This window comes from Accipiter gentilis, chromosome 11 (genome assembly GCF_929443795.1).
Source record: "Accipiter gentilis chromosome 11, bAccGen1.1, whole genome shotgun sequence".
Classification (NCBI taxonomy): domain Eukaryota; kingdom Metazoa; phylum Chordata; class Aves; order Accipitriformes; family Accipitridae; genus Astur; species Astur gentilis.
In genome coordinates, this window is record NC_064890.1 from 10,863,522 (window position 1) to 10,888,231 (window position 24,710).

Here is a 24,710-nt window from a genome sequence, read left to right on the forward strand (position 1 = left end):
CTGTTCTGCCATTACTCACTGCAAATGGTAAATTGCTCTGTAAAGAGTTGTGTTGAAATTTCACAAAATATCACTGCTCAGCATACAGTCAAAGCTATCTCTGATATACAAATGTGGCTGAAATGGGTGAGACCACAGTCTAAAGCACTGTTCAATATGAGGAAGAGTGAGGAAAAGAAACTATCAGAACTGACCTGAGGTATTTGCCTTTGATCACTACTTTGTTAAGTATCCCCATTCTGTTGCCAGCTCACAAAAGATGCAACTAGCAGTCCCAAAACAGGGTTTTACACTGCAGAACCTGAGCAGGCGCTTGCTTTTAGTGCTAGCAAACCCTTCATAAAAACAGGTAAACTGGCAGTTGGGGGCAGTTGGAGGTTGGAGCACTTGAAGCACAAGGTGCCTGAGAGCGAAGAGTGGACAAGCTTCTGCCAGAAGAGGCTGTGTGTGACAGGCCCCGTCTGTTGGCCAGCAGATAACTATCCAAAGCAGATCAGTGATTTCACCTGCTCCCGTGGGCTTGCATCCCTTTGAGAAGACTCAACATGATGCTATCAGCCCTTTTGGTTTTGTCACCCAGGGTTTCTCACAAGGCTGCCAGTTATAGAGAGTTGTTTGGTTTTTTTTTTTTCCCCCAAGAAATTAGAGGCAAATTCTCAAAACTTAATCCTGAATGCATACTCAAAAGCATTTTTCCCTCCTCCTGTTTGGTTTACAAATGGAACTGTCTTTCCCAGTGTGCTTAAACAGATGTATTTCTGCTTCTAGACAGATCGCTGAAAAGGGGAACATCTACAATTTAATCCCCAGGAGTAAGTTCTGCTTGAGTCTGTTCTTTTATCCACAGGAACCACAGAACAGCATAGTCCAATTTTTCAAATTTAAGTCTTTAAAAAAAAAAAAAGTCCATTCACTGTAAAAGAATGGCTGGAGTGGCTGACAGCGCTGGATTGTTTCCATTTTGCTGCTGACTGATTTGACCGTTCGTGGCTATAGGTCTTGTGTGAATTATCTATCTCCCTTATGTTAGGTTTTAAAAAAGCATCCACTCTGTTGTAAAAACAGACTTTTCTGAAAGATTAAGTGAAATCATATGGCTTCCATTCTTTCCTTCCTTATTCATTTTAATATGGTGTTTTCTTTACACTGAGGCATGAATTACATGTTTTCCTTGGTTATAAAAGTTGATGCATTCAACTAATATCATGATAAGAATAAGAATAATTTTAAAAACTAAAAATTAAAAAATGGAGCTAAAGGTGAGGTCAGCGCTAGCCTCAATTTTCTTGACTCAACAATTCTTTTCAAAGAAGGCATAAGGGAGTACGTGGTCAAATATCATTCTGTTGAAGCAAAAGTCTTTTTTTTTTTTTTCTGTAAACAGTACACAGTACAAAAGATATCTGTGTAATCACTATCATTTTTTTCTTGGGAAACCCTGATCCTACACCAAGGATAACATTATAATCCACTTTCTTAGAATCTGAAAGAATTACTGTAAGCGATCGAGAACTCTTCCAACTCATTTACGTATTATTCACTAGAAAGGCTGAACTGAAACTTTTGCTCATGCCAGCCTGTACCACAGCCAGTAAAACAGTATCACTCAGAGACAGCATTAACACCACATTGCTAGCTACTAAATGTGATGTGTCTACCCATCAACACACCTTCCAAGTACAGAATATTTCATCTCATTGGGGGAACTAGCCACTAAAATGGGATTAGCAGATGAAAATGAAATCAACCTACAATAAATTTGTATAAGAGGAAATTCTGTGCACTATTTCAGAGGAAGCAGCCCATATTAGAGTTCTAAACTTTCATTTCCTATTTCTATTCTTTGTAATTCAATGGCTGAACAGCCCAGACATCGCTGTTGTTGCAATCCTTTAAAAGTACCATAAACTGCATAAAAAGTTCATGGAGAAGGGGCTGGAGGGGGGAAGGGGTATCTCCTCTCTCCCAGAAAGAGGCCAAATGATGACGCTGGGTAATGATCTTCAGTTCAGCTTAGTCTTTTCCATCTGCCACATCCTGAAGAGTCTTTTCTCTAAAAATGGAAAGATTTCAGCATCATATGTAGTTGACAACAAGACCTTGCCTATAAGAAGTATTTTAAAAGTTTACTAAGCTTTCTAACAGTTTCTAAAAAATTTTTGGTTTTGGTTTTGGTTTTTTTCCTAACAACCAGGAAATAATTTGGAAAACCAAAGGGCAAGGAAGCAATGAAAGATAGCTCTTCCATACTCTGGATACTTAATACTCAAATGATGGCAATTGCCTTTGCCCAAATTCCTATTCAAATAAATGTAGATTTAAGTAAAGCAAGACTGCACCTTGTAGTATCAAGCACCTCTGTGATACCAGAAGAGAATATCCAACCTTTGGGCCAGAGTGAATCCATACGAAACTATGCAACTCTCTACAGACAAAACCTGAGAATTTGGGCATTTTCTAGCGTAGGCAGCTGTAAGCAGAAGCTCTGTAACTTAGAAGTGAACCTCCCCTAATCTCACTTTAGTTACTTGTCCTTTATGTGGATAAGAACCCAAATGGCCAAGAAACGTCCAATTGTTCTGACACTTACAGGGCTTCACAGACCTAACATAGGCTAATAAGACTAAAGGAGTACCACCTGAAGTCAGACTTTCCTGTTAAAGTTCCTAAGACAACATTTGCATTTGTTCAAAGAGAAAGAGTAAGACTGAAAATGAATGTATAAACTAGTCCCTTGCACGTGAGATCAGGGAACAAGTTCTAACTTTCAACTTAAGGTATAAATCTAACCATGGTTATTCTAACTCTCTGACAAAATATTTCCTGGCAGCAGGCATCGCCACGTCTTCAGAACTTGGAAGTTTCCTATATAACCATCAGCAGAAACTTAGAGGTCTAGATTTATTTGTAAAAATATAGATACATAGAAAATGTGGGTGTGTCATGAGTTATGGAGTTCTCTGTGTCCAGTCCAGACTCTTAATTTTTCACAAAACCAGCTATAAATCTGTTTGTGGATTTCATCTCTTGTCACAAACTGACGCTGTAGTTCATTACTTTCACAGAGCAGACAGGAAAAAAAAAAATATTGAAATGTAGAATTTTCAATATCCAGTCATGAATCTAAACTTGGATCCATTATAACTATTCACCAAGAGATCTTAGGAGAAAAAACATCAATACAGAAAAAAGATGGAAATTAGGCAAAACAGTAGAAAAACTAAAAATACAGCATACTGAATGTATCATCAGGATACGGCTGTTTTGATTATAAAAAGATGTAGCAAAACTTCTAAACCATTTATAAAGGCTTAATTCAAGCTTTTCTGCCTTGAACTGAATTCTAGGTTCTTACTGGTTTTAGAAATCCACCAGTAAAGGTATAAGAAATTACTTCAGGCACTAGCTTTTACAGCAAAGTCAATAAAAATAAGACCCCACATATGAACCATCCTTTCGGCCGCATATGTTATAGTGGAGATATATGCTACACTAAGCAAATCCGTGCCTAAGGGAAGGACTAAAGACACTTTTTTGTGCTGGTACAATACTCTCTTGGCTTCCATGGATTTTGCAGATGTGTGACTTTCCCATTGTCCTCACCTATGAGGCAGTTGTCATGCCATGGCAAAAAAAAAAACCCCAAACAACCCAACCTAAAGTAACCCTCAGAATCCCAAACAACAAACATCAGAAGTCATAGAGGTCACACAAACACTATGACAGCCGAGGTTATGGATTAGTTTGGGACAGGCATGAGAGAGCCCCAGTTCAGGCTGTTGACTACAGGGCAGCTGACAATAATGCACCATAAAGGAGAGCTTGACCTCTCTTCTCTGACATCTCACTCTTGCCCAACATTTCCCAACAGAGTTCTCCGTTTGTCACCTTAGTCACAGGAATTCACTCACAGTACCACGAACTGAAAGTAAGAGAGCAACCGCTGCTCACAGGTGCCCAAGCAGGGCACACTGCTATGTTCTGGCTGTTTCTGCTGGAAAAAAAGAAAAAGGTGGCTTTCTCGCCAGATAAGATACTGAGAGTATCTTCTAATGACAGTATGATTTTGCAGTTTATTAATTTGTATCAACAACCAAGAAGATAGCCTTTGATCAGTATATAAAATCATGAAATAAAGCTAAAGAATATTCTTGTCTGAAAATAATTTAGACCGACAGATTCCTTCTGTGGCTGTAGGCTATAGAGAAACAGAGGAGGCTGACAGAATTTTAAAAAAATAAAGTTATGTGACAGCTCAGCTTAGCAGTGAAGAACCACTTTGCAAAGTCAGAGTTCTGTCTTAACTCACAGTTTGGCCCAAGGATTGATCATAGGTGAATTGTTTCATTCCTCTCTTCTAGATTCAATTATTAATTTGGTTTTTGCATTATGTTTGAAGAGTCAGACTCAGCTTCCTGGTCCCACATGAGGCAGCAGGCTGCTGTCTTCACTAAAAATATTATTTGGTCAGTCCGACATAAATAATATTGGTTGCCAGTTTAAGGCAAGACACTGTTGGGGCTCTGGCTCTTATTTGAAGTAACTTCCATTTAGTTATTTGATTAATTTCTTGTTTAAAGAAGAATCTCTTTTAACTGCTTGCATTAGAATTTCACAGTTCACCAGAATAACATAAAACTTCATTAAGTCTTCACAGGAAGATAACTTTACAAAAAAGTATTTTTTATCTTCAGTATATATGCTCAGTCAGTTGGATAAATGAAACATGTCAATAGTAGGTGTAATAGAGGACATTTAACAAAAAAAAATTCAAAAAATCTGTATTAACATTCCCAGACAATTGTGTTATTCAGTATGAGAATAGCTACTCTACTGTTCCTGTATTAATTATTATGTGTAATGTCACTGTGTCCTTTTTTGTTTATATTTCTCAACTTGCTAAAGCCTGAATACTGGAAGATTTGTTCATGCAGTACAATAATATCCAAAACACAAAATAAGGCATCTGAAGTAAAAATAACATATGCTGGTGTGCATTTTCTACACCAAATGTTCTTAAACAAGATTAGGGCATCTCCTATCAAAATATGTGCATTAAAATTCTAGGCATGTAGTAAGAGAGATCCAGATGGGTAGAGGCAGTTGAGAAATATAATGCAGTAGCTGTGTTACGTCTGAAGAGGGGTGGAGGTCTTCATACAGTCTTTGTGACTGTAGATGGCGTACTATATTTCCTTTCCTTTATATTTCCTTTCAGCTTGGTCTCCTTCTCAAAATCACCAAATGCAAAGAATGTTTCTTGAGAAATATGAGGAAGGCCCACTGGGACCTTCATTTTTACAAGATTACCAGATGAAATGTTTCAGATGAATAACTGGTTTTCTGTAGCTTTAATCAGAAAAGCAGTGTTAATCAATGTAACCCATTCTTTTTTTCTGTCAGGCTATTGATTTGAATTATTAGCATGACTGGAGAAAAAAATGTGGTGGTATACTCTTAGGTTTAGAACACCTTATTCTATGTGAAAATAAGCATCACCTGCAAAAGATGATAACGCAATATTGGACTGTAATGTAAAAAAGTGAAAGTGTTTGCAGCATGTGATTTTGATGAATTACATTTTTTCTTAATGTGGATGATACTGATGTCTTACAAGGTTTTTGGTAACCCGCTGTTCCTACCCTGTACAGCAAGGTCTACTAATCACCGACCTGCAGAAAGTTCTGTCTCCACTGGCTCGTCAGCCAGTAGCTTTGGCAGTGGATACAGCATGGATAGCGAAGGCAGCAGCAGTGCCACAGCAGAGAATAATCTATTTCCCATCCCAAGAATGTAAGGCTTTTCCTTTAATATACTATATTCTCCGTGCACTGACTATGTATAACTCCTTCACTTGCCAGTCATTTTCTTATGTAGTTTCCTCTGCAGACTTGAGTTACGCAGTAGAATAGCAGCTAACTCAGGAGAATTTCTCAGAGCTCAACTTTTATGCTGCTTTGTTGAGCATTGAATTGTTAATAACCAACCAAACCTCTGCTCAGCCTCATGAATTTATTGCTATCAGACAGGAGAGGTGCTAGTCTTAGCCTTTGATGAAAGTGTGTAGAGGTGGGCTTGAGTTGTGTTTTAAAAGTACAACTTTTGTAGGCCTGAGAATGCTGAGTTTAAGTTTTCAGATTGACCTCCTTCTACAAAGAAGTGTAGTGCAACTGAAATTCAGATTCCAGATATAACCCAACTTTTCCCAAGTTTTAAAGATTTTGAGTAGAATTTCTCTGTTCTTGGTAGGAAAAAGCTTTTGGGGATGGAGTCCCTGTAGGAATTATCAAGCTACTATCAGTGTAATGATCCTATAAGATTATTTAATTTTCAAACATTTTACCCAGTTAACTACTCCACAGAGAAAAGTTTTGCCAGGATTTTTTCCCCTCAACTTTGGTAGCATGCACCTTCATTTAGCAATTTCATTTATATTCCTTTATAGGAAAAAGTAATTTCTCCTGATCAACTTAATGTTTCTGGCCTGAAAATTTTATAGATCGACTGTTCTCAAAATATTAGTTGGTGGTCACTGCTCATTCAGTGTCTGCAATAGATGATCCATGCTTTTCTGTGGGACACAAGTTTTTGCTTTTCCCTTGAAGTCCTGAATTATTAATCACAAGAGCTTGATATAATCTTCCTAAAAAAAGCTTGAATAAAGAAAAAATTCATTCTCTAGAACTGTGTCATTTCTACGTATTCCTTATTTCCTAAATTAAAGCCCAGTGGTATTTCTCTACAGCTTATTAGTAGCTAAAATGAAAATAGACACAGATCTAATATCTCAATCTGATCTTCAGAATCTAGGAGGACAATGCAAGCTCAGGTTGTGGGGTGCCAATTGTTTAATCCTCACTGAACTTTTCAATCATGTTGTTCTAGGTTAAAATGAGTTGTACTGACCAGTGGCAAAAAGACGATCTTTAATTGGGTTTGACAATCTCAAAAGAAAATTATTTTGCCGTCATTCCTAATGACAAAAGCAAAGATGCATAAAATCTTTGTGCACAGAAACACAAGATGGAGGTCCTAATAGAAGTTTTTAGTTCACATATGCTAAATTTGAGTCTAAATAGTATCACTTACTCTGTATTGCCTAGCAATGTGACAGTATCTACAGTTACTTGGTATTTGGCATCAGATTCACCGGTCTATTAAGCCTGAAATCAGCCCCACTTCTACTGGAAAGCAGGAAGAAGTCTCCATGGCTTCGGCTTTTCTCATAGTAATTTGTTCCCATGAATTTTACTTAATCAAATAAAATATATCCAGGCCTCTTATTTTCTTCTAAGGGCTAGACTATCTTTTTTTTTTTATTATGGCATTTTTAAAGTAAAGCGTTTGTATGCTCATATTAGACAGAGACTTTAAAAGTTACACAGGACATTTATATAGATGGGAAATGCTTTCTTCTTCATTGTAGTCTTAAGGGCTTTACATAGCAATGTAATGAAAATGAATGACAAAATTACTGTTTACCATCAGAGACCTTTGGGATAATTCCTGGGGAGAATGTTTTAAAAAAGATAACTATTTCCATTTTGAATTCTGGATAAATTTCTTATAAGTCTGAATATACGTATGATTGAAATTCTAGTCAACATTTGCATTCCCACTGGCTTGATAATGACTTCAGGGACTCTGACCTTGTACACTATATCCATGAGAATACAGCTCACAATTTGGATGTGAGGCATTAAGTAGGCTAAATAATTTTAAGTGTCTTGGCATATAAAAACATCTTTGGTCATAAACTCCCTGTTTAGATTATGTTGCTGATCTATCAATAGAAAAATTATTGGACAGGCTGAGTTTTAAACTCTTTACTCTAGTCCAAATGATTTTAATCATAGGAACATTTAGTCATGAAGCAAAACAAAAGAATTAAATAGTGACACTGTGGGAATTGTTTGATGAGGTAACTAATTAGAACACTTGCCAATACTAAATATTGTTACAACTATCAAGGGAAATTAGCCATTATATACAGTTATACACAGCTGAATAAATCTTGTAAAGTCTTTCTATTTGGGAGATTTTTTTTTAAAAGACTCTTATTATCCAGTTGTAATATCCCTGAAAGTTACTCATGTTATCTAAAGACCAGATTCTCTATGCCTTTGTATTGTGTAGCCATCTATACCAGTACAAAGTCTGTAAAATTATATTAATTTTGAATGCAAAGGTGAAGAGCAACTGAACAATATGTAAGGGATCTAACCCTATGGACAAATAATTCTTGTATCATATTTGTAGTACGTTTTATGAAGCATTACTTCACAGAAGAAAAAAAGAATAACTTTCAGTTAAAATTGAATTTTAAATCACTTTAAGAACTGACATTTTATACTAATTGTTTAGTTCATTGTGAACTTGGACAGCTTCTGCTGCTGAACATGAAGCCGGCTCATTGGTAGCAAAGAAAAATGCTGACCCTTTAACCCTTTAACTCCAGAGGAATCACATGCATCTGAAGATAATGCCTTATATTCTCTATCACAGTATTTCAGAGTCTTCAAGGAGAAAGACAAATAGAAGCACAAACACTTCATAGTAGCAGACATTTTTGAGAGTTACTGTAATCATGCCTTAGAGTTTGTAACAAGTATGCTTAAAGATAGCTTATATTTTACCTAACTTTCATTGCCTAAAAACAGACATCTAGATTGTAATCGAGGTTCTTTCTACATCAAGTGGAGGAAGATAGGGACCTCCAGAGCATAATTTACTCCACTCACCTTACTTTAAGATTAATGTAAGTCTCAGAACTGAGTTGTTTCTTATGCTAAACATGAACTGTAATGTAAAAGCAATCATTAAAGGAAGAAAATGACCACAAACATGCCTTACCTTTGAAGTAATGGTATTGTAGACCAAATATCAATTTTGTGACTCCTTATTATATATTTCACTATTCACTGTAACAGGATAAAGTGAGGGAGGAGCTATGCAGACTGGTTGCAGAACACCAGGCTGGTGGGGGACAGGTAGCAGAGAACACTTGATGGCCCCATTCTATAAGAATGTACAATCTTAACAAGATATGATTTCAGTTGCCTCAAAAAAAGAAAGAAAAAATAATATTCCTAAGTAATTTGTCCAAATAGCAATAGAAAAAAAACTATAATCCTCTTTATTTTCTTGAAATTACATATATATATATATATATATTTATTTTTATTTTTTTTTTAGAAATACCTGTGATGTTTGTCTTTTTGTACAGAACCAAGCCTCATTGGCTTGGATGTATCATTTTCTTAGATCTCAACTCTTCACAGTCTTATTGACAACTACCACCTTATCTTTTAACAGAGGGAAGATGAGCCAGAATGGACAAGAACCTGTAAAGCAGTCGGGAGTAGGATTAACCGATGCAGAAGGTAAAAAGAAATACAAACAACACCACAGTGGTATCCCATGTTTATAGAACTGATATGTTTATTTCTCTTACTTGTTGTGCTATGAAAGGTTAGCCTATGCTCTCTTTGTATTGTAGATTAAGATCCTGACATTCATTTACTCTAAGGGCCCTTCACACATAGCACCAATGTAATGAGTCTTCACTTTAAAGGAGAACAGTGTCTTACCTGTTTATTTAAAGTAATTAAATAGTTAGATTGCAATGAATAATATCTGCCTTTCAATGTTCATTGCTTTTCATAGTATTTGAATAAAAAATATGAAGTATGGAGCTGACTCAATACTCGTTAAATTAGAAGAAAATATCCAATGGCTGTCAGGCTCTATTTTTATAATATTTCAGAATATTTACTTCATAAAGCAATTATTAATTTTGGTGTCTACATAAAAGATTAAGTTTAAATAAAAATATTAACTGAACATCAGGTTCGACAACTGCACTTAGACTGTAGCGAAATTCTTATCTGATTAGGAAATCTTGAGTGAATTTTTTCAGTATGAATGTGATGCTGCCAAAGAAGGAGACATTGTAATATTGGAGCTGGAAAGAGCCTGACAGAACGGCTTTCAAAGTTTCATGAGCAATGTGATTATCTCTTTCATGTGTAATAATGGAGAACTGCATGAAAACTGAGAGTGTTCTGTATTGAAGGATATGTTAGGAAAATTCCATTTCCCTTTGCATATAAGGTATATTCTTTTATGTGTATGTTTCTGTTGACCTCAAATATAAAACTTAATTATCATTACCTCCATTTTATTATTAAAATAATACTTTCATCAATTAAATGCATTTCAATGCAGCTTTGAGGTATTAATTCATAAATTGAATTTCATATATGCAATTGAAGTTAACTTCATGTTAAGTTCAGTCTTAAAAAAAATCAACATTTTTCAGGGTTCTGCAATCTGTATACATGGGGAAATAATTGCCGTTGCTATATTTGAGGTAAAAGCAGTCTAATGTTCCACAGATTTGATGAAATCAAATTAGAATTTGAAGGTAGAACTCTAAAACTGTCTTTTCCACATCAAGAATCCTTAACTGTGTATATGCATTCTACTGAATATTTCAGTACATAGTACTCATCATACAAAAATCCAAATTCAGCTGCTTATCAAACTTCAATTTGTTCAATGGTATTTTTAAGTATTTGAAAAACAAACCATTTTTTAAAAGAGAAATGGTGAGATGAAAATGGGAAATCAGGAATTTTCCATTTTTACTTTGTCATGATGTCTTTTATACAGAATTATATTTGTAAACAAATACTTTTCATCATTTTGTTCATCATAAATTGCCCCTTAGGTAAGGTCTTGGATCACAAATTTCAGAACCTACAAATACAAAATGTTTTAATTTAGTGTTTGTGTCATTCAAAAAAGAAACCAAAACCAAACCAAAAACCCAAACCAACCCAACCAAAGAAAACACCTTTTGAAACATTTGAGGAGATGTGTATATAGCATTTCAAAATCTGCAAATAACTCAATAGCTGCAGTTCCCTAATTTTCACTTATGGTACAATTCACCATACAAACTTGAGAACTCTGAGAGTTACAACTCTGTCTGATTAAATAAGTGGTTCTTACTAAGTCTTGTTTCTTCCCATTGAGAGAAGCTGGGGCAGCCTGCCTAGTTTTTAGTGTCTGACTTCTAGCTGACTAAGATGGGCCAGATCAATCTCAAATAATAAATTAACTAAAAGCTGGAAAACAATTCAAGAGCATTGCAGTTTCAGCATGTAAATAGAAATATCTTGTGAGGAAGTAGTTCAGAATTTAGAGGAACTCAAGATTAACTGAGAATTACTTCAGTATTAAAGAATTATTGTGGTATTTTTTTCATAGATGAACAAAAGTGAATGAAAATCTTAAAGTCTTAATGATCAAATGATATCTTTTCTGTAGTTGAGTTATCTGTGTTGTGGACCAGATGAGCTCTGCAGTTAACTGGAAACAAATATTCATTCCCATTTTTCATTAATTTGTAGAGAGCTCCCATAGTTGACATTTGTATTCGCATTTGCAAATAAGGATTTAGTGTTGTACTTAAAACCTTTTAATACTAGTACTATTTTTACATTTTCAAATATTCTTAACGGATAACTTCTGTGAAAAGTAGCCTGTGGATTACTCTCTTTAAAACTGTGCAGAATAAATCCAGTTGCTTAAACATGCGGTTCTACTGCTACTTGAAGTGTTTTAGTCATCCAAGTCATTCACACAGGCCTGGCAAGTATGGCAGGGGACTTAGAGGAACAAGATCTTTAAGACCAGTAGCTGGAGGCAAAGCAAGGTAGGACTCTCAAATGGCAATCAAAACCGGTTTCTAGGCAGCTGAATCGAAACTGTAGCAACAGGGTCCAGATTCAGCTCACAGGGTATGACACCAAAATTCAGGCATGTACATAAGTGGAATCACCAGGGGAAAATATGCTCCTTTTGTAATTGTTTATCCACTTGAGAAATGTGCTCATGTTTTGTTGGGAATAGTTTTTGTGCTATTAAGATGTATCAGTTAAGTTATAAGTAAATATTGGAAAACGGTACTATTTACTTTGCTAACACTACCAAATGGTCAATATAAATAACTGTGAGTATTGCTACGATAATCTTTGTTTCTCTGAACATATCATCTTGTCATATTCTGTATTTTCGTACTACTTAATAATATAAAATAATTCAGAGTTTTGTTCTTGGACACTGTGTTACAGTTATTTTTATGATATGCATTGTTGCATGCTATCTTACACTGGACAATCCGCCCTGAGCAGATGAAATACATCATCTTCTTAAACTTCAGTAAATTTTATTATACATTTTGTGATCTTCATTGAGTTATGCAAACCAATTTCTCTATTAATTTCAGAAAGTGCAATATCTTTTGTTTAAAGATTTCTTATGACATGCTATGGAATATTACAGACATTACAGACAAAAAAACCACAACTGCATTCCATGTAAGGATTGAAACTAACAATTAAAAGCACATGATTAATAACTTGATTCAGTTGTAGATCATGATTGGTCTATCTGCCCTATGAAACTGCTCAGTTAATAGATCCAGATGGTATTTCCACCTACCAACTTCTTATCCAATTAAGAAATATATGGGGAAAATTATTTTCATATATTTCAAAAGTGTGAATTTACTAGGTAAGCCCAAGCTGCCATTATTTCTAGTAGAAGAGAGATATATAAATAGCATTTTAATGGAAATAGTTTACTATAAGGAAATTTTGGATCTTCTAATTTTGAAGATGCTATACACATGCAAAATATCATTCCTCTAGGATCACAGATATTGAGATTCATCTCATACAAAGACTCTTTTAGGAAAGATGAACATATCTGTAAGCATGGCCTGGCTTCACTCCTTCAGTATTTTTTTGGAATGAATAAGTACTCACAGTGCTTGTCATCCTCTGTGCTTGGCGTCATTCTTGTTAGGATTTTCAATCAGAAAATTATAAACTTTGTATAGAAACAGAGTGGCTGCCCACCCACGTCTTCCAAGACAGTTGGTTTTTTACTTTTAAAAAAAAAATTCCCATCCAGTCCGTGTCCTGAGTACCAAAAACTTCTCTACACAGTTCTGCCATGGCTCAGAGGCTCACTTTCTGACATTTCCAGTGGTCCTTTGAGCATCATCCTTTGAGTGTAGTAAAATGAAGTCCTGCAAGTAAGAAACTCTCTCTCTGTATAAATGACTGAACCTGGACAGAAGATTGCAGAATATTGCAATAAGGCCTCTGTAGATGTATTTCCACAACTGAGCAGAAGGAATAGATTTGTACTATTTCAAAGTCTGATGATGCACACATACTTACGGAAATTCTGCAAGATGATATACTAGTGATATGCACTCTTCATTTACATAATCTTTAATGAACTCTTCCAGGGTTTTCCTTTTTTGCATGCTATGTAGTAGCCTGAGTTACAGATTTTTAAAAAAACAAGAAACAAATTCTGTGATAACATCATGCTTTAACAGGCAAGTTTTACAATACTGTGATTTTTGTTTCATTTATTTGTAATAATCTAAGCTAAGAAACACCTTTTTTTTTGTTTGTTTTTTTCTTCATTTCTGAGCTTTGTGGTTCATCAGCCTGGATTATAAACTAACAAACTCAATTTTAACAGTTTCATCACTTAAGTTTATAATTCATTACTTAAGACAGTCTAATCTTTATTTATGAGAAAAATGGTTGAAATACCACACAAACCTTAAAACAGGTTAGGAGGTCATTCTAATAACATTTTGGAGGAAAGGTGCATGACCTCTGTAAGTAAATGACTGGCAATCATTTGACTTTTAAATTCTCCTTTATAGCTTTCTGAATAGTCCTGGTGAAATTTTCATCCATCATGTCTGCACGGAATAGACCCTGGAGTAAATTATCTTGCAAACTGTATAACACTTTCTCTTGAAGGGATACCCAGGAGTAATAATGTGGATTAGCACTCTCAAGTAAAATAAGGCATGAAAGAAACTGACAGCACAGGCACAACTAAGCATTTCCACATTCTTTGAAGTAATTAAAACTCAGGAAAAAAAATTCATTCTCCTTTTACTTGCTGTTTAGTTAAGCTAAAGTTACTCTGTTTAAGCCAAAAGACTCACTGTGGTATGACTGAGAACAGACTAAGGGCTTGAGATGTTGCTTAAATCAACCTGCTGTATCTCCACGCTTTAAAAATTTAGCACTTTGATTTTTTTAACTCCAATGGCTGAAATATCATAACTAGAATATTTGTCCCTAGGAGGATGTTCAGAAAGAAATGGTCTTAATTTTGGACCTTCAATGAGAAAGGTACAAGTAAGAGGAGAAAAAAGACAGATGAAGGAAATTATTGAGGGCTAATCATAATACACTTACTGAGATTTGCAAATGCTTTTGCCTATGCACAAATCTGTACTTTGATATCTTGCTTGGCCAGGCTGAAAACAGGAGTTCTACTGCAGATGAGAAACTTTTTTTGCAGTTATCTGTATTATTTCACAAAAAAAGAGGACTATGAGATCAGATTAAAACATGATGCTTAATATTCATGAAGGAGGTTATAATTAGAATTGAACTTCTTGCTGGATTAAAATTAAGGTGAATTTTATTGCCCTTGCACAAGCAATGGTGACTTTGAATGAAGACACTGAGACTGGGAACAATGTAGGACAGAGATCACATTAATTATTAAATTTATGTAACTTTGGGATCATCTGAGACTTTCCTTCTTTCATAATCAAGTCTAATTTATATTTTTGCATTTATTAGAAGGTAACTTCTGTGAAACATAACCTCATCTTAGGTCATTTAACATGAATACCAGAAAGACATATTTAGCCATTTTTCCCTCACAAGCATTTTTCTCTTTAACTGTTCTTAAACATAAAAAAAAAAAATTAGAAAGGAAGCGAGAATTACATTTATAGACACTTCCCCCACAAAGGTGCATAAGGGAAACCAAATGTTCAAACACCCAGTCACTTGTTTTAAATGTTTGGAATTAGTCCTTTGATATTTAATAGAGAAACACTGTAATTTAGGAATGAAAATGCGAAAAATGGGATAAAGATACTCTGAGACGGATGTTCTGGGTTTGGACAAGAGCGATTTCCGTAATTCATGGAGAGCAGATTTTCTGGTGATTTGATGCCAAAATTAGTGGAATTCCTATTTTGAGGAAGTCCTGAGAGGCTCATGCTGGAGGATCTCTGTCTCGGAATGAGAGAAGCAAAGGTGCCCTCTGCCACCTCAGCAGCCCTGGGATACCAGGGGGCTACAGGACAGAAGTCAGCTTTGCTGTAAAATAGATGAACACCAGTTATTGTCCGGAGAGCAGCCAGTTACAGGCAGCAAGTGGTTTCTGGTGTGCCTCCAGAGACCGGCAGCATTGCATTTTGGGACTACATCCTCGCTCTCTGTGGGGACTGGTAGACCACCACTATAGACCAGTGTTAAAAAGTATATCAGCATCTAGTTTATGTGCTACAATTTGCCCCTGCAGATATCTAAGTCTCCTCGTAGACTATATGATGAGTCTAAATACTCTAGGTATTATAAATAAATCATTAACTTCCTTTGGTGTGAAGGAAATTCTCCACTAAACTCTAACAATTTATTTCTAATTAGTAAACCAATTGCCTTGGTTGCTTTTCTCTGTCAGTAATCAGAAAAATTATAGTAGATATTACTTCTTCCAGAAGGCTCAACTACAGAATAGAAAAAAACACAACCTGCAAAATGAGTAAAGTGGGAGGGAGTTTAGACAGAGCTCATTTTTCTTACCAATACTCAAAGATGGGTGATGAGTTAATTGAGAGCAGCCCTGCAGAAGAGGACTTGGGGATATTGGTGGATGGGAAATTAGACAGGAGCCGGCCACATGCACTCAAAGTCCGGAAGGCCAGCCGTGTCCCGGGCTGCATCACAAGAAACGTGACCAGCAGGTCGAGGGAGGTGGAAGAAATGTTTTATGATGAGGGTGGTGGTACACTGGCACAGGTTGCCCAGAGAGCTTGTGGATGCCCCATCCCTAAAAGTGTCCAAGGCCGGGTAGGATGGGGCTTTGAGCAACCTGGTCTGGTGGAAGGTGTCCCTGCCCATGGCAGGGGGGTTGGACTAGATGATCTTCAAAGGTCTCTTTCAGCCCAAATCATTCTATGATTCTGTGATTTGAAAGAGATGACAATGATTATTGAAGGGTTCGACACACAAACTGCAAATACTCCTGTACGGTGTCAGTGGTATTCTGGGAGCAGTTGCCAGTTCAGGTAAAGGTATTTTGCAGTTATAGAAGTAGAAACAATTTTATCCTTTGACAGCGGTTTCTTCTGTGCCGTTGACTAGGAGCTTCAGGCACGCACATCTCACTCACTTCGTCCAGTGTTTTAAACAGATACAGTTAGTGACTCTGTGCCAGGAAAATCTCACTTTCTTTTCAGTTTCTTACCTTTGTATTGAGCTTCAATTGCTGGAGCAACATCAGCATGTCACATGTGTAGTATTAGGCAGTAAGTGTCTGAGAACTGTTATTGCCAAGGAAAATTGAAAGAATCATTATGTATTATACAACTGCTCACTTCTGTATTTATGTCAGGAAGTGACTGAATAGACAGAAGAATTGTGAATCCACGTGCCCAAGGTTACTAGCAAGAGTAGTAACTCCAATTAACCTACAAATCATATGCTAACATGTATTTATTTTTCTTAAATTTTGTTAAACTGAACTTTATCTTCTGGAGAGAAAATTCCTATCTCCTACAACATAATTCTCAACTCATAACACACTAGCAGTATATACACCAGCATTACATGACCAATTCAAAACCAGCCACTTTCACAATAGCAGAGAATTTATGTTATTTTGGAATAGTTCCATGTTTCTGCGAAAAGGCTCGATCCAATTCTTTTCAAGGTCTTTTTAGACTGATATATCTAAACCACCGGGAGCACCATCTATTTTGTTCTTGCACACATGTCAAATACTATTTTCGCTGTTTTCTGCCTTCCTGATAACTCAAATACCTCAGGAGTATTGAACCTTTAATCCTGACATATACTGAAACATAAGAGAATCTGAAAAAACAGTCTGGACTTTCAAATATTTTTCTTGAATCAATAGGATCTTGTACTGACTAAGTATGAGACTGTTGACTTGATTGTAATGGATATTGATCCATGAACTTAAAGAGAAACCCAGCCACTCTGAAATATTTCCAGCACTGACTTGAACAGTGGTTGAATTGCATTCTTTGGTTTTGAGTTCATGTCCAGTAGTACATAGCAAAAGAAATTGCTGCACACACTCAGTGTCTTTCCTAAAGAGCAATATAAGCCTGGTGATCTCTTTTTTAAAACCCATTTTTAGCAGCTGTAATATCTGCTTTTATAGTCTTATTGCCATTCTAATTTACATGTAGATGAGGTCAGTTTGTGAAATAAGATATTACTGAGTAAAATATGATCCTTGCCCAGAAAGAGATACAATTGAAAGAATAAGGTATTGCCAGACTTCTGTACTATCTCTATAAATAAATACACTAAAATTCAAACTGTTTTAATATAAAATCACAACCTTCCTTTCTGCCATCAGGTTCTGCCAAAGGTCTACCAACTAGTACTCTTGACAGCGTAAGACTAATCAATGCCAACAAAATTTAAAGCAGAAAACACCAGCAAGGATGATTTCTCACATGAGTACTTGCTTCAGTACAGAGGAGAAAAAGGGACACAAGGGAACAGAAGATAAGTAGTGAAAGCACTTGCAGCTAGCCTGTCACATGCTGATCCCCTCATACTGCACCTCCTTTATTTTTGGAAATGCAAATTTTAATTTCAAAAATTGAAAAGATCAGATACTCTTTCTGTCACAAGGGATCCTTCAGCAATGAACCAGCCTTATGCACTGACAGTAGTCATCATCTCTCACTTCTTTTAACACTATCTATAATATTTTATACATACTCCCTCAAGCTAGGAATAGTCATGCTACTAATATCTAAATACCACACTAATTTGAGGAAGTGATTCAAGATAAACAACAGCAATATTGTAAACCTAAGAATTATCAGCTTCATCTCTAAACTCTGGGAAACGTTTCTTTTATCTACCCCTGATTGGCCCCGTACTCCAATTTGCCCACCTGGCTCTCCAGTAATAATTGGAGCAATTAGCTCTGCCTTCCTGAGGTATTTGCCAGTATAATCCAGATGGTTTTCCTAAAAAGAAGCAGAAAGAATTTAAATAAGAATAAAGACTGCAGCCAGAGACAGAAACATAGCGGAAAAAAGATAATCTTCTATATTCCTGTATCCACATCACAAAAACTATTGCATTACATAGTTACAAATCATCCTGTTCCTGAACTGTTATTATAAAGTGTCATTAAAAGACAAGTAAATAATCCAGGAAACCTGACTGTGATTAACTAGTGCCTGGCCAGCAGCTTATGCACTCTTGTATGAACTGGGATTGAATGACTATTAACCATTAAATCATGTGGCAACAAAATTATAAAAAAATTGATTTTTATTTTAAGCTTTCATTAAAAAATGTCTGCTTTTCCCATGCAATCTGTAGAAAATTAGCAAATATTAAGAAGTCAAACAAGGAAAAAGAAAATCAGGAAAACCTGAAAGCACATGTTTCATCTTGAAACCAAAATATCACCCTTTGATATGAAGCTTCAATAATCACCTGGAAAGATAATTTGCTTGCCTAATGTTTTTAATCAGTTTTATTGGACTAGCTCTTAAATGCATTTCCACCAAGATAAAGCTGTTTGGGACTTTCAGGACGTTTCTTCTGGTGACTTCTTGGAGCTGTAATGGGGTCAGGGTGTTTGGACTGGGAATCGGAGTGCTAGCAATTCCATCAAAAATCGGACAAAGCTACATCATTTCATTTTGGGGGGAGGGGGGGAGGAAGAAGAACGTTTTGGTAGAATTCTGTAATCTATGACTTTAAAAAGATATGGTTATAAAGGAAATCTCATTTAATACCAGCTGGCACCTCTAGTACAAATACCAGTTAATAATGAAGACCTTCAACACTGGAAAGCAAAGAGCGGGATCCCCCCACCAAAAATAGAGTAAAGAAGAAGATGCTGGAATGTACGATTACTGAACCTGAGCCTTGTCTGGTGTAAGTCTGAAGAAAGGCTGCTTCACCTAGTGAGTAATTTAAAACAACTTTGAAATAGAGTCACTTTTCATGATCAGTGTTCATTTAGAATCTGTGAAAGTCAGGTTGAAGCATTAATATGATAGAAGGTAAACTGCTAAATCCTAAATAAATTCCTCTCTGTGATGAAAATGAAACTAGGAGGTACTGAGTAGAATCACAGAGTCGCAGAATGGTTTGGGTTGGAAGGGACCTTAAAGACCATTTAGTCCCAACCCCCCTGCCATGGGCAGGGACACCTTCCACCAGACCAGGTTGCTCAAAGCCCCGTCCAACCTGGCCTCGAACACTGCCAGGGATGGGGCATCCACAACCTCTCTGGGCAACCTGTGCCAGCGCCTCACCACCCTCATCATAAAACATTTCTTCCTTATGTCTGAACTAAACCTACTCTCTTTCACTTTAAAACCATTGCCCCTTGTCCTGTCACTACAGGCCTTGGTAAAAACCCTTTTTTCCATCTTTCTAATAAGCGCCCTTTAAGTACCAAAAGGCTGCAATAAGGTGTCCCCAGACTCTTCTCTTTTCCAGGCTGAACAACCCCACCCTCTCAGCCTGTCTTCACAGGAGAGGTGCTCCAGACCCCTAATCATTTCTGTGGCCTCCTCTGGACCCGCTCCAGCAGGTCTGTGCCTTTCTTGTACTGGGGACCCCAGAGCTGGACGCAGTACTGCAGGGGGGGTCTCATGAGGGTGGAGCAGAGGGGCAGAATCACCTCCCTCGACCTGCTGGTCACGTTTCGTGTAATGCAGCCCAGGATACAGTTGGCCTTCGGGGCTGCAGGTGCACACTGCTGGGTCATGTTGAGCTTCTCATCAACCAACAGCCCCATGTCCTTCTCTGAAGGGCTGATCTCAATCGATTCTCTGCCCAGCCTGTATTTGTGCTTGGGATTGCCTTGACCCATGTGCAGGACCTTGCACTTGGCCTTCTAGAACTTCATGAGGTTCTCATGGGCCCACCTCTCAAGCCTGTCCAGGTCCCTCTGGATGGCATCCCTCCCCTCTAGAGTGTCATCCCCACCACACAGCTTGGTGTCATCAGCAAACTGGCTGAGCGTGCACTCAATCCCACTGTCCATGTTCCCAACAAAGATGTTAAACTGCACCGGTCCCAATACCGACCCCTGAGGAATGCCACTCCTAGGGTTTTTCAATGTCATCTTCCTGGATAATTCAGGTGATCTCCTCCAGTTAGCAGTGCAATTAGGACCCTGAATTTCGTGCATACTCCAGCAGAAAAAAGTAAGTAAAATAGATCTGTTTTAAGGCCAATAATGTTCAGTGCTCGAATGTGTATAAGCTATTATGTAGCAGGAATGGGGTTGAGGGGAGTTCAAGAGGTCATCTCATTGCTTCAAAACCCAATATTGTTCCTAAAAGGCTTTTGCTAGCTTGCACCAAAAAAATCTTAGTGGTGATAGAGGCTTTACAGCTTCATTAGTCTGTTCTAGTGCTTTATTATCCTTGACACTAAATTTTTTTCCTGAATTCTAGCCTCATCTTGCTTGCTGAAATTAATACTCAAGGAGAGAAATAAGAATCCAAAATCCAAGCTCTTCCCCTCACAAACATAGTATATTTTATCAAGCACTTCCTATAAATAGATTTTTTCTAAGCTTGCCAGAAATGATAACACAGCTGTTCCTACTGAACAGTTCTGTATTAGAGCTTCACTTTTGTTGTATTTATTTGAAATGTCAGGGGGGGGGGGGAAGGATGTCATAACCTGTTTCTATACTTAACAGTCCTTTGTAGCTCCTAAATGTTTATAAGTCATGTAAAAGGAGAAGCTATTGTATTATATGCGTGTGGTTTAGAAGATATTATTTATTCTTTATTTCTTTTGTTAGATAATTTATAACTTGCTTAGAAATTAAACTATTATGCTGGGGATTCAGAAAGGAGTTTTTTCTTTAACCTCACATGTTCTTGTAGTATAAACCTTTTCTTTAGACTGATGTTCAAACAGTTATCTTGGAATGCTGTTTAAATGCAGATGAATCTAGAGCATTTCCAGGTGGAATCACATGGCAAGTTAAAATTAAACTTCAGCAGATATTTATGTTAGCATGTGAGACTGCTTAGAATTAATGGACCGTAAGCTGTGTTTCAAGACAGAAGGTTTTGAAAATCAGCGCCTTAGAATGAATACAAACTTTTCCTATGATGAAATTGCCTAGATGTGTCTGATTCTCATGGTGAAGAGTCTGCTTTCATAGCTATAATTATAACCTTGTGCTTTGTCCCCAGTTTATTTTCAGATTAATATGTTTTTCATAATGCTCCATGTTCATTGTTTCATCCTATGATAGTACTCATACAGGCTTGCAGCTTTAATGAAATGTGCAACAGTGTGTGAATAATGTTTTGTCTGTTAAGGAAAAGCTTCAGAGTGTGTATTTCTCTTAAACAATTCCTAACAGTTTGTCCTGTGTAGCCATTCGTAATTCCTTTAGGCTGTTATATGTTGCTCTTCCCTTTTGCATATTATTTATTCTGATACTATGCTATGATGAGGAGGGAATCAAATGGATAGAAGACTAGGCAAATCTAGTGGCCGAAAGTGATGTAATGTGTGCGTAGAGTAGGATGTGTAGAGTTTATGTATCTTTTCTACAACGGGATTCAGGGGCTTTAAACATAGATGTATCCTGCTGTTTTAAATACCCTAAAGTATTTTTCTGCCTCAGTCCAGAAATTCATGGGTATCCCACAGGTTCTTTATCACTTCTGCCTTTCCTAACCAGATACTTCAGTTCCACTAGCACATCTTAAATGACCCCACATCCATGTGTACATAGGCATAAACCTGAGTTGCTCCTGCAGCCAAGACAGTATTCAGTATTCCCTTCAGTGTCAGCTACTTGGAGTGCCAGTCCTTTTCCAACGTCTGCTAAGAACTGAAAGATTATAAAGAAAATTTACAACAGATATTTTAGCTTGCATATCTAAAGTTTAGGTGGCTGATATCAGATGAGATTAGTTCTACCAAATGGTCCCTGGCTTTACATGTGTGTTAATGCCATCCGTTGCACAGATCTTTCTTTTCTGAAACACCCTTTGGTATGCTTCCTTTTGTTATACTTTCTTTTTCAAGCTTTCTTTAGACTTTTTTGTCTGCCACGTTGGCTTTGCACTCTAACTGATTGTGATGTGGTAATAACATAACGTGACTGGATTTCCATGCCTCTGAAAAATGCACAAAGCTTCTGGAGATCAGCTGGGTCATACATCTGCCTTCATGTTTCACACTGCTGTAGTACCTGGAAGTTCACATATTTTCCAGAAGTCTGGTAACATACTGCCTATGATAATTAGTCAGTTTGTGTGATTTACTAGAAAAAGCCCCATATGTAACTTGCATCACTGCCTGCTGAGTATGCCATGGATTCTTACTGTTTCCTCCTGCTGCTCATGTAATATCTATAGCATTTATTCACCAGTCTCCTGATGGCCTTGGCTGTGCCCAGCTGAGTGTTTAACTTTTTTAGAAACATATTCATATTCATGGAATACTCTGTAATATTCTTGAAGGAATTGGATTCTCACTGATCTGAATGCAATTATTTGACTTTTTTTATAAACTATGCCCTTCTGACTAGTCTGATCGTCTTAAGAGTTCCTTCTTTCTTGGCAAGTAAAGAGGAGAAAAAGGAGGCCTTCCTTCTTGTCTCTGGACATTTCAGAGAGTTACAAACCTAAACACCTTAACTCATTGTTTGTATGTTGATTTTAAGGCTATTTGGTGTTTTGTTTATGTTTTAAAGCAGTATACAAACTCTGACATTATAGAGACACATTCTTCACACTATTTTCCATATTTGAAAAAGTGAAGCCTACACAATATCTACACTGAGTATCTTCCTTTGTACTCAGTGCTTTCTTTTCAAACACTCCCACAAAGCAAAATTACCTAAGTTCCTGTAAAATTATATTCCAGTTTATTATAATTCAGAAACTATACAGCGTAACAGAAGGTTTTCAAGTCCATGGTAAATTTGTACATGAAAGCTGGCATTTCCAAAGAAAGGAATCTGAGCATTGTTAGAAAGAAAGTGAAAGAACATTAACAAAAGAATTATTTTTTTTTCCTGTTGATGAACATTTTGTGCACAAAAAGAGCTTTCACATCCAAAGGGAAACAGAGTTTGGGAAGCAGAGCCTAGGAGCTGCTCTTCACCTTTGCTTATCAACACCACCTTAGGTACGTGTTTTTCCATTGACTACAGGGGCTACTTGAGATTTGCAAAATAATACAAAGAGAATGACACATTGAAGAGTCTCAGCTTGCCTTCAGAAAGTGTCTAGAGCATGCTCTTCTGGAATTACGTAAAATAGGGATTAGTATTATGTTTTTATTGGGGACACTTGCAAGAATCCTACAACATGAGAAATAGGTTTTTACAGTTTATCTTCAGTAGTGGAAACAATGTGAAAGCATATTGCTTTCCCTCAGAAAACAGAAAAGCACCAATATGAGTGAGATAAAGCCAGTCTTCCTAACACCTTTTGTCATTCTGTGGGCAAAACCCAGAAACAAATATGTCATTGTACACTGTGCTTTTTTCTTTTTTCCCAGCCTCTTGAGATTGGCTTGTTGAATGTAACTGGTTGTATGCAGGTATAGATTTATCAAGGAGGAAAGGTAAAGAAGCCATAGCTTCCCCATAAATGTCTCATCGTTTTGGGTGTGCCTTGTCACATGGTAAAGGAAAGACTGCACTAAAATCAGAGATGCTTCCAAGTATAATAAGACAAATCAGTCCCCTCTTTATTGGCAGCATCTACTGCCCTGAGGTTACTTGTTCTGAATCAAATTCCAAAATTAGATATTGCTGTTTTGCTGTTGAACAAAGCTGAGTAATTTGTTTCAAGTAAAATTTCCTGCCACTGGCTAATGATTCTAAATTGAAGACAGCTTAAAAAACAGATATAATAGGAAGTGATGCAAATCCTGGGAGAAAGGACGTACACACACAGAGAAAAACCACAAACACATACTTTCTTCCTTGCCCCTTTCTGGGATCAACTGATTATATGGATGTATATTTAAAGCATTGAGCAAAAGAAATAATTATTCTGATTTCTCCTATAACTTTGAGCAGAGAAATCTTTCTTACGGATATTATGTCTATTATGATTATAAATTAAATAAAAAGAGGTCAGATGGTTTTGGATGTCTTTTGTGAGTTTATCTACTTGTTTATTTTTACCTGAATAATCCCAATTACACAATATCAGATTTTTTCATAATAGAGGTCAATGTCAGCAAATTTCTCAGAACAGATTTCTTCAAAAGATTACAAGTTTTGATGAAATTTTAAATTTTAAATGAAAAAAAAAGTAAAATCTTAGGAAGGGAAACATAAAGTCGACATCTTTCTTCCTTAGTTTCTTAATGAACCATTTGTATGAATAACCTGATCCTTATAATGTAGTTTCCCATGACAAAATGAAGGTTCCAATACATTCTCAACTGCCTGAAATGCTTTGAGAATACTGGTTGAGAAGCCTTGTCTAAATACCTTTTCTGATGGTACCAAGTTACCAATGAAGGTTAGTAGAGGAACTTCAAAGTTTCTATATCATTTTGTCAAGA

The 24,710-nt window shown here is 36.6% G+C and overlaps 1 protein-coding gene across 5 annotated transcripts in view; it reads left to right on the forward strand.

The window, feature by feature from the left end:
- Nucleotides 1-24,710, forward strand: part of PCLO (piccolo presynaptic cytomatrix protein) — a 379,284-nt gene that overhangs the window by 323,284 nt on the left and 31,290 nt on the right. For 4 of the 5 annotated variants that reach the window (XM_049814309.1, XM_049814305.1, XM_049814306.1 and 1 more), the window contains exons 22-23: nucleotides 5,652-5,793; nucleotides 9,316-9,383. In XM_049814309.1, coding sequence (XP_049670266.1) covers nucleotides 5,652-5,793; nucleotides 9,316-9,383 — 210 coding nt within the window. Of the gene's footprint in view, nucleotides 1-5,651; nucleotides 5,794-9,315; nucleotides 9,384-9,895; nucleotides 10,169-24,710 lie in introns of those variants that run through there. The other variant, XM_049814308.1, reaches the window with a different exon arrangement.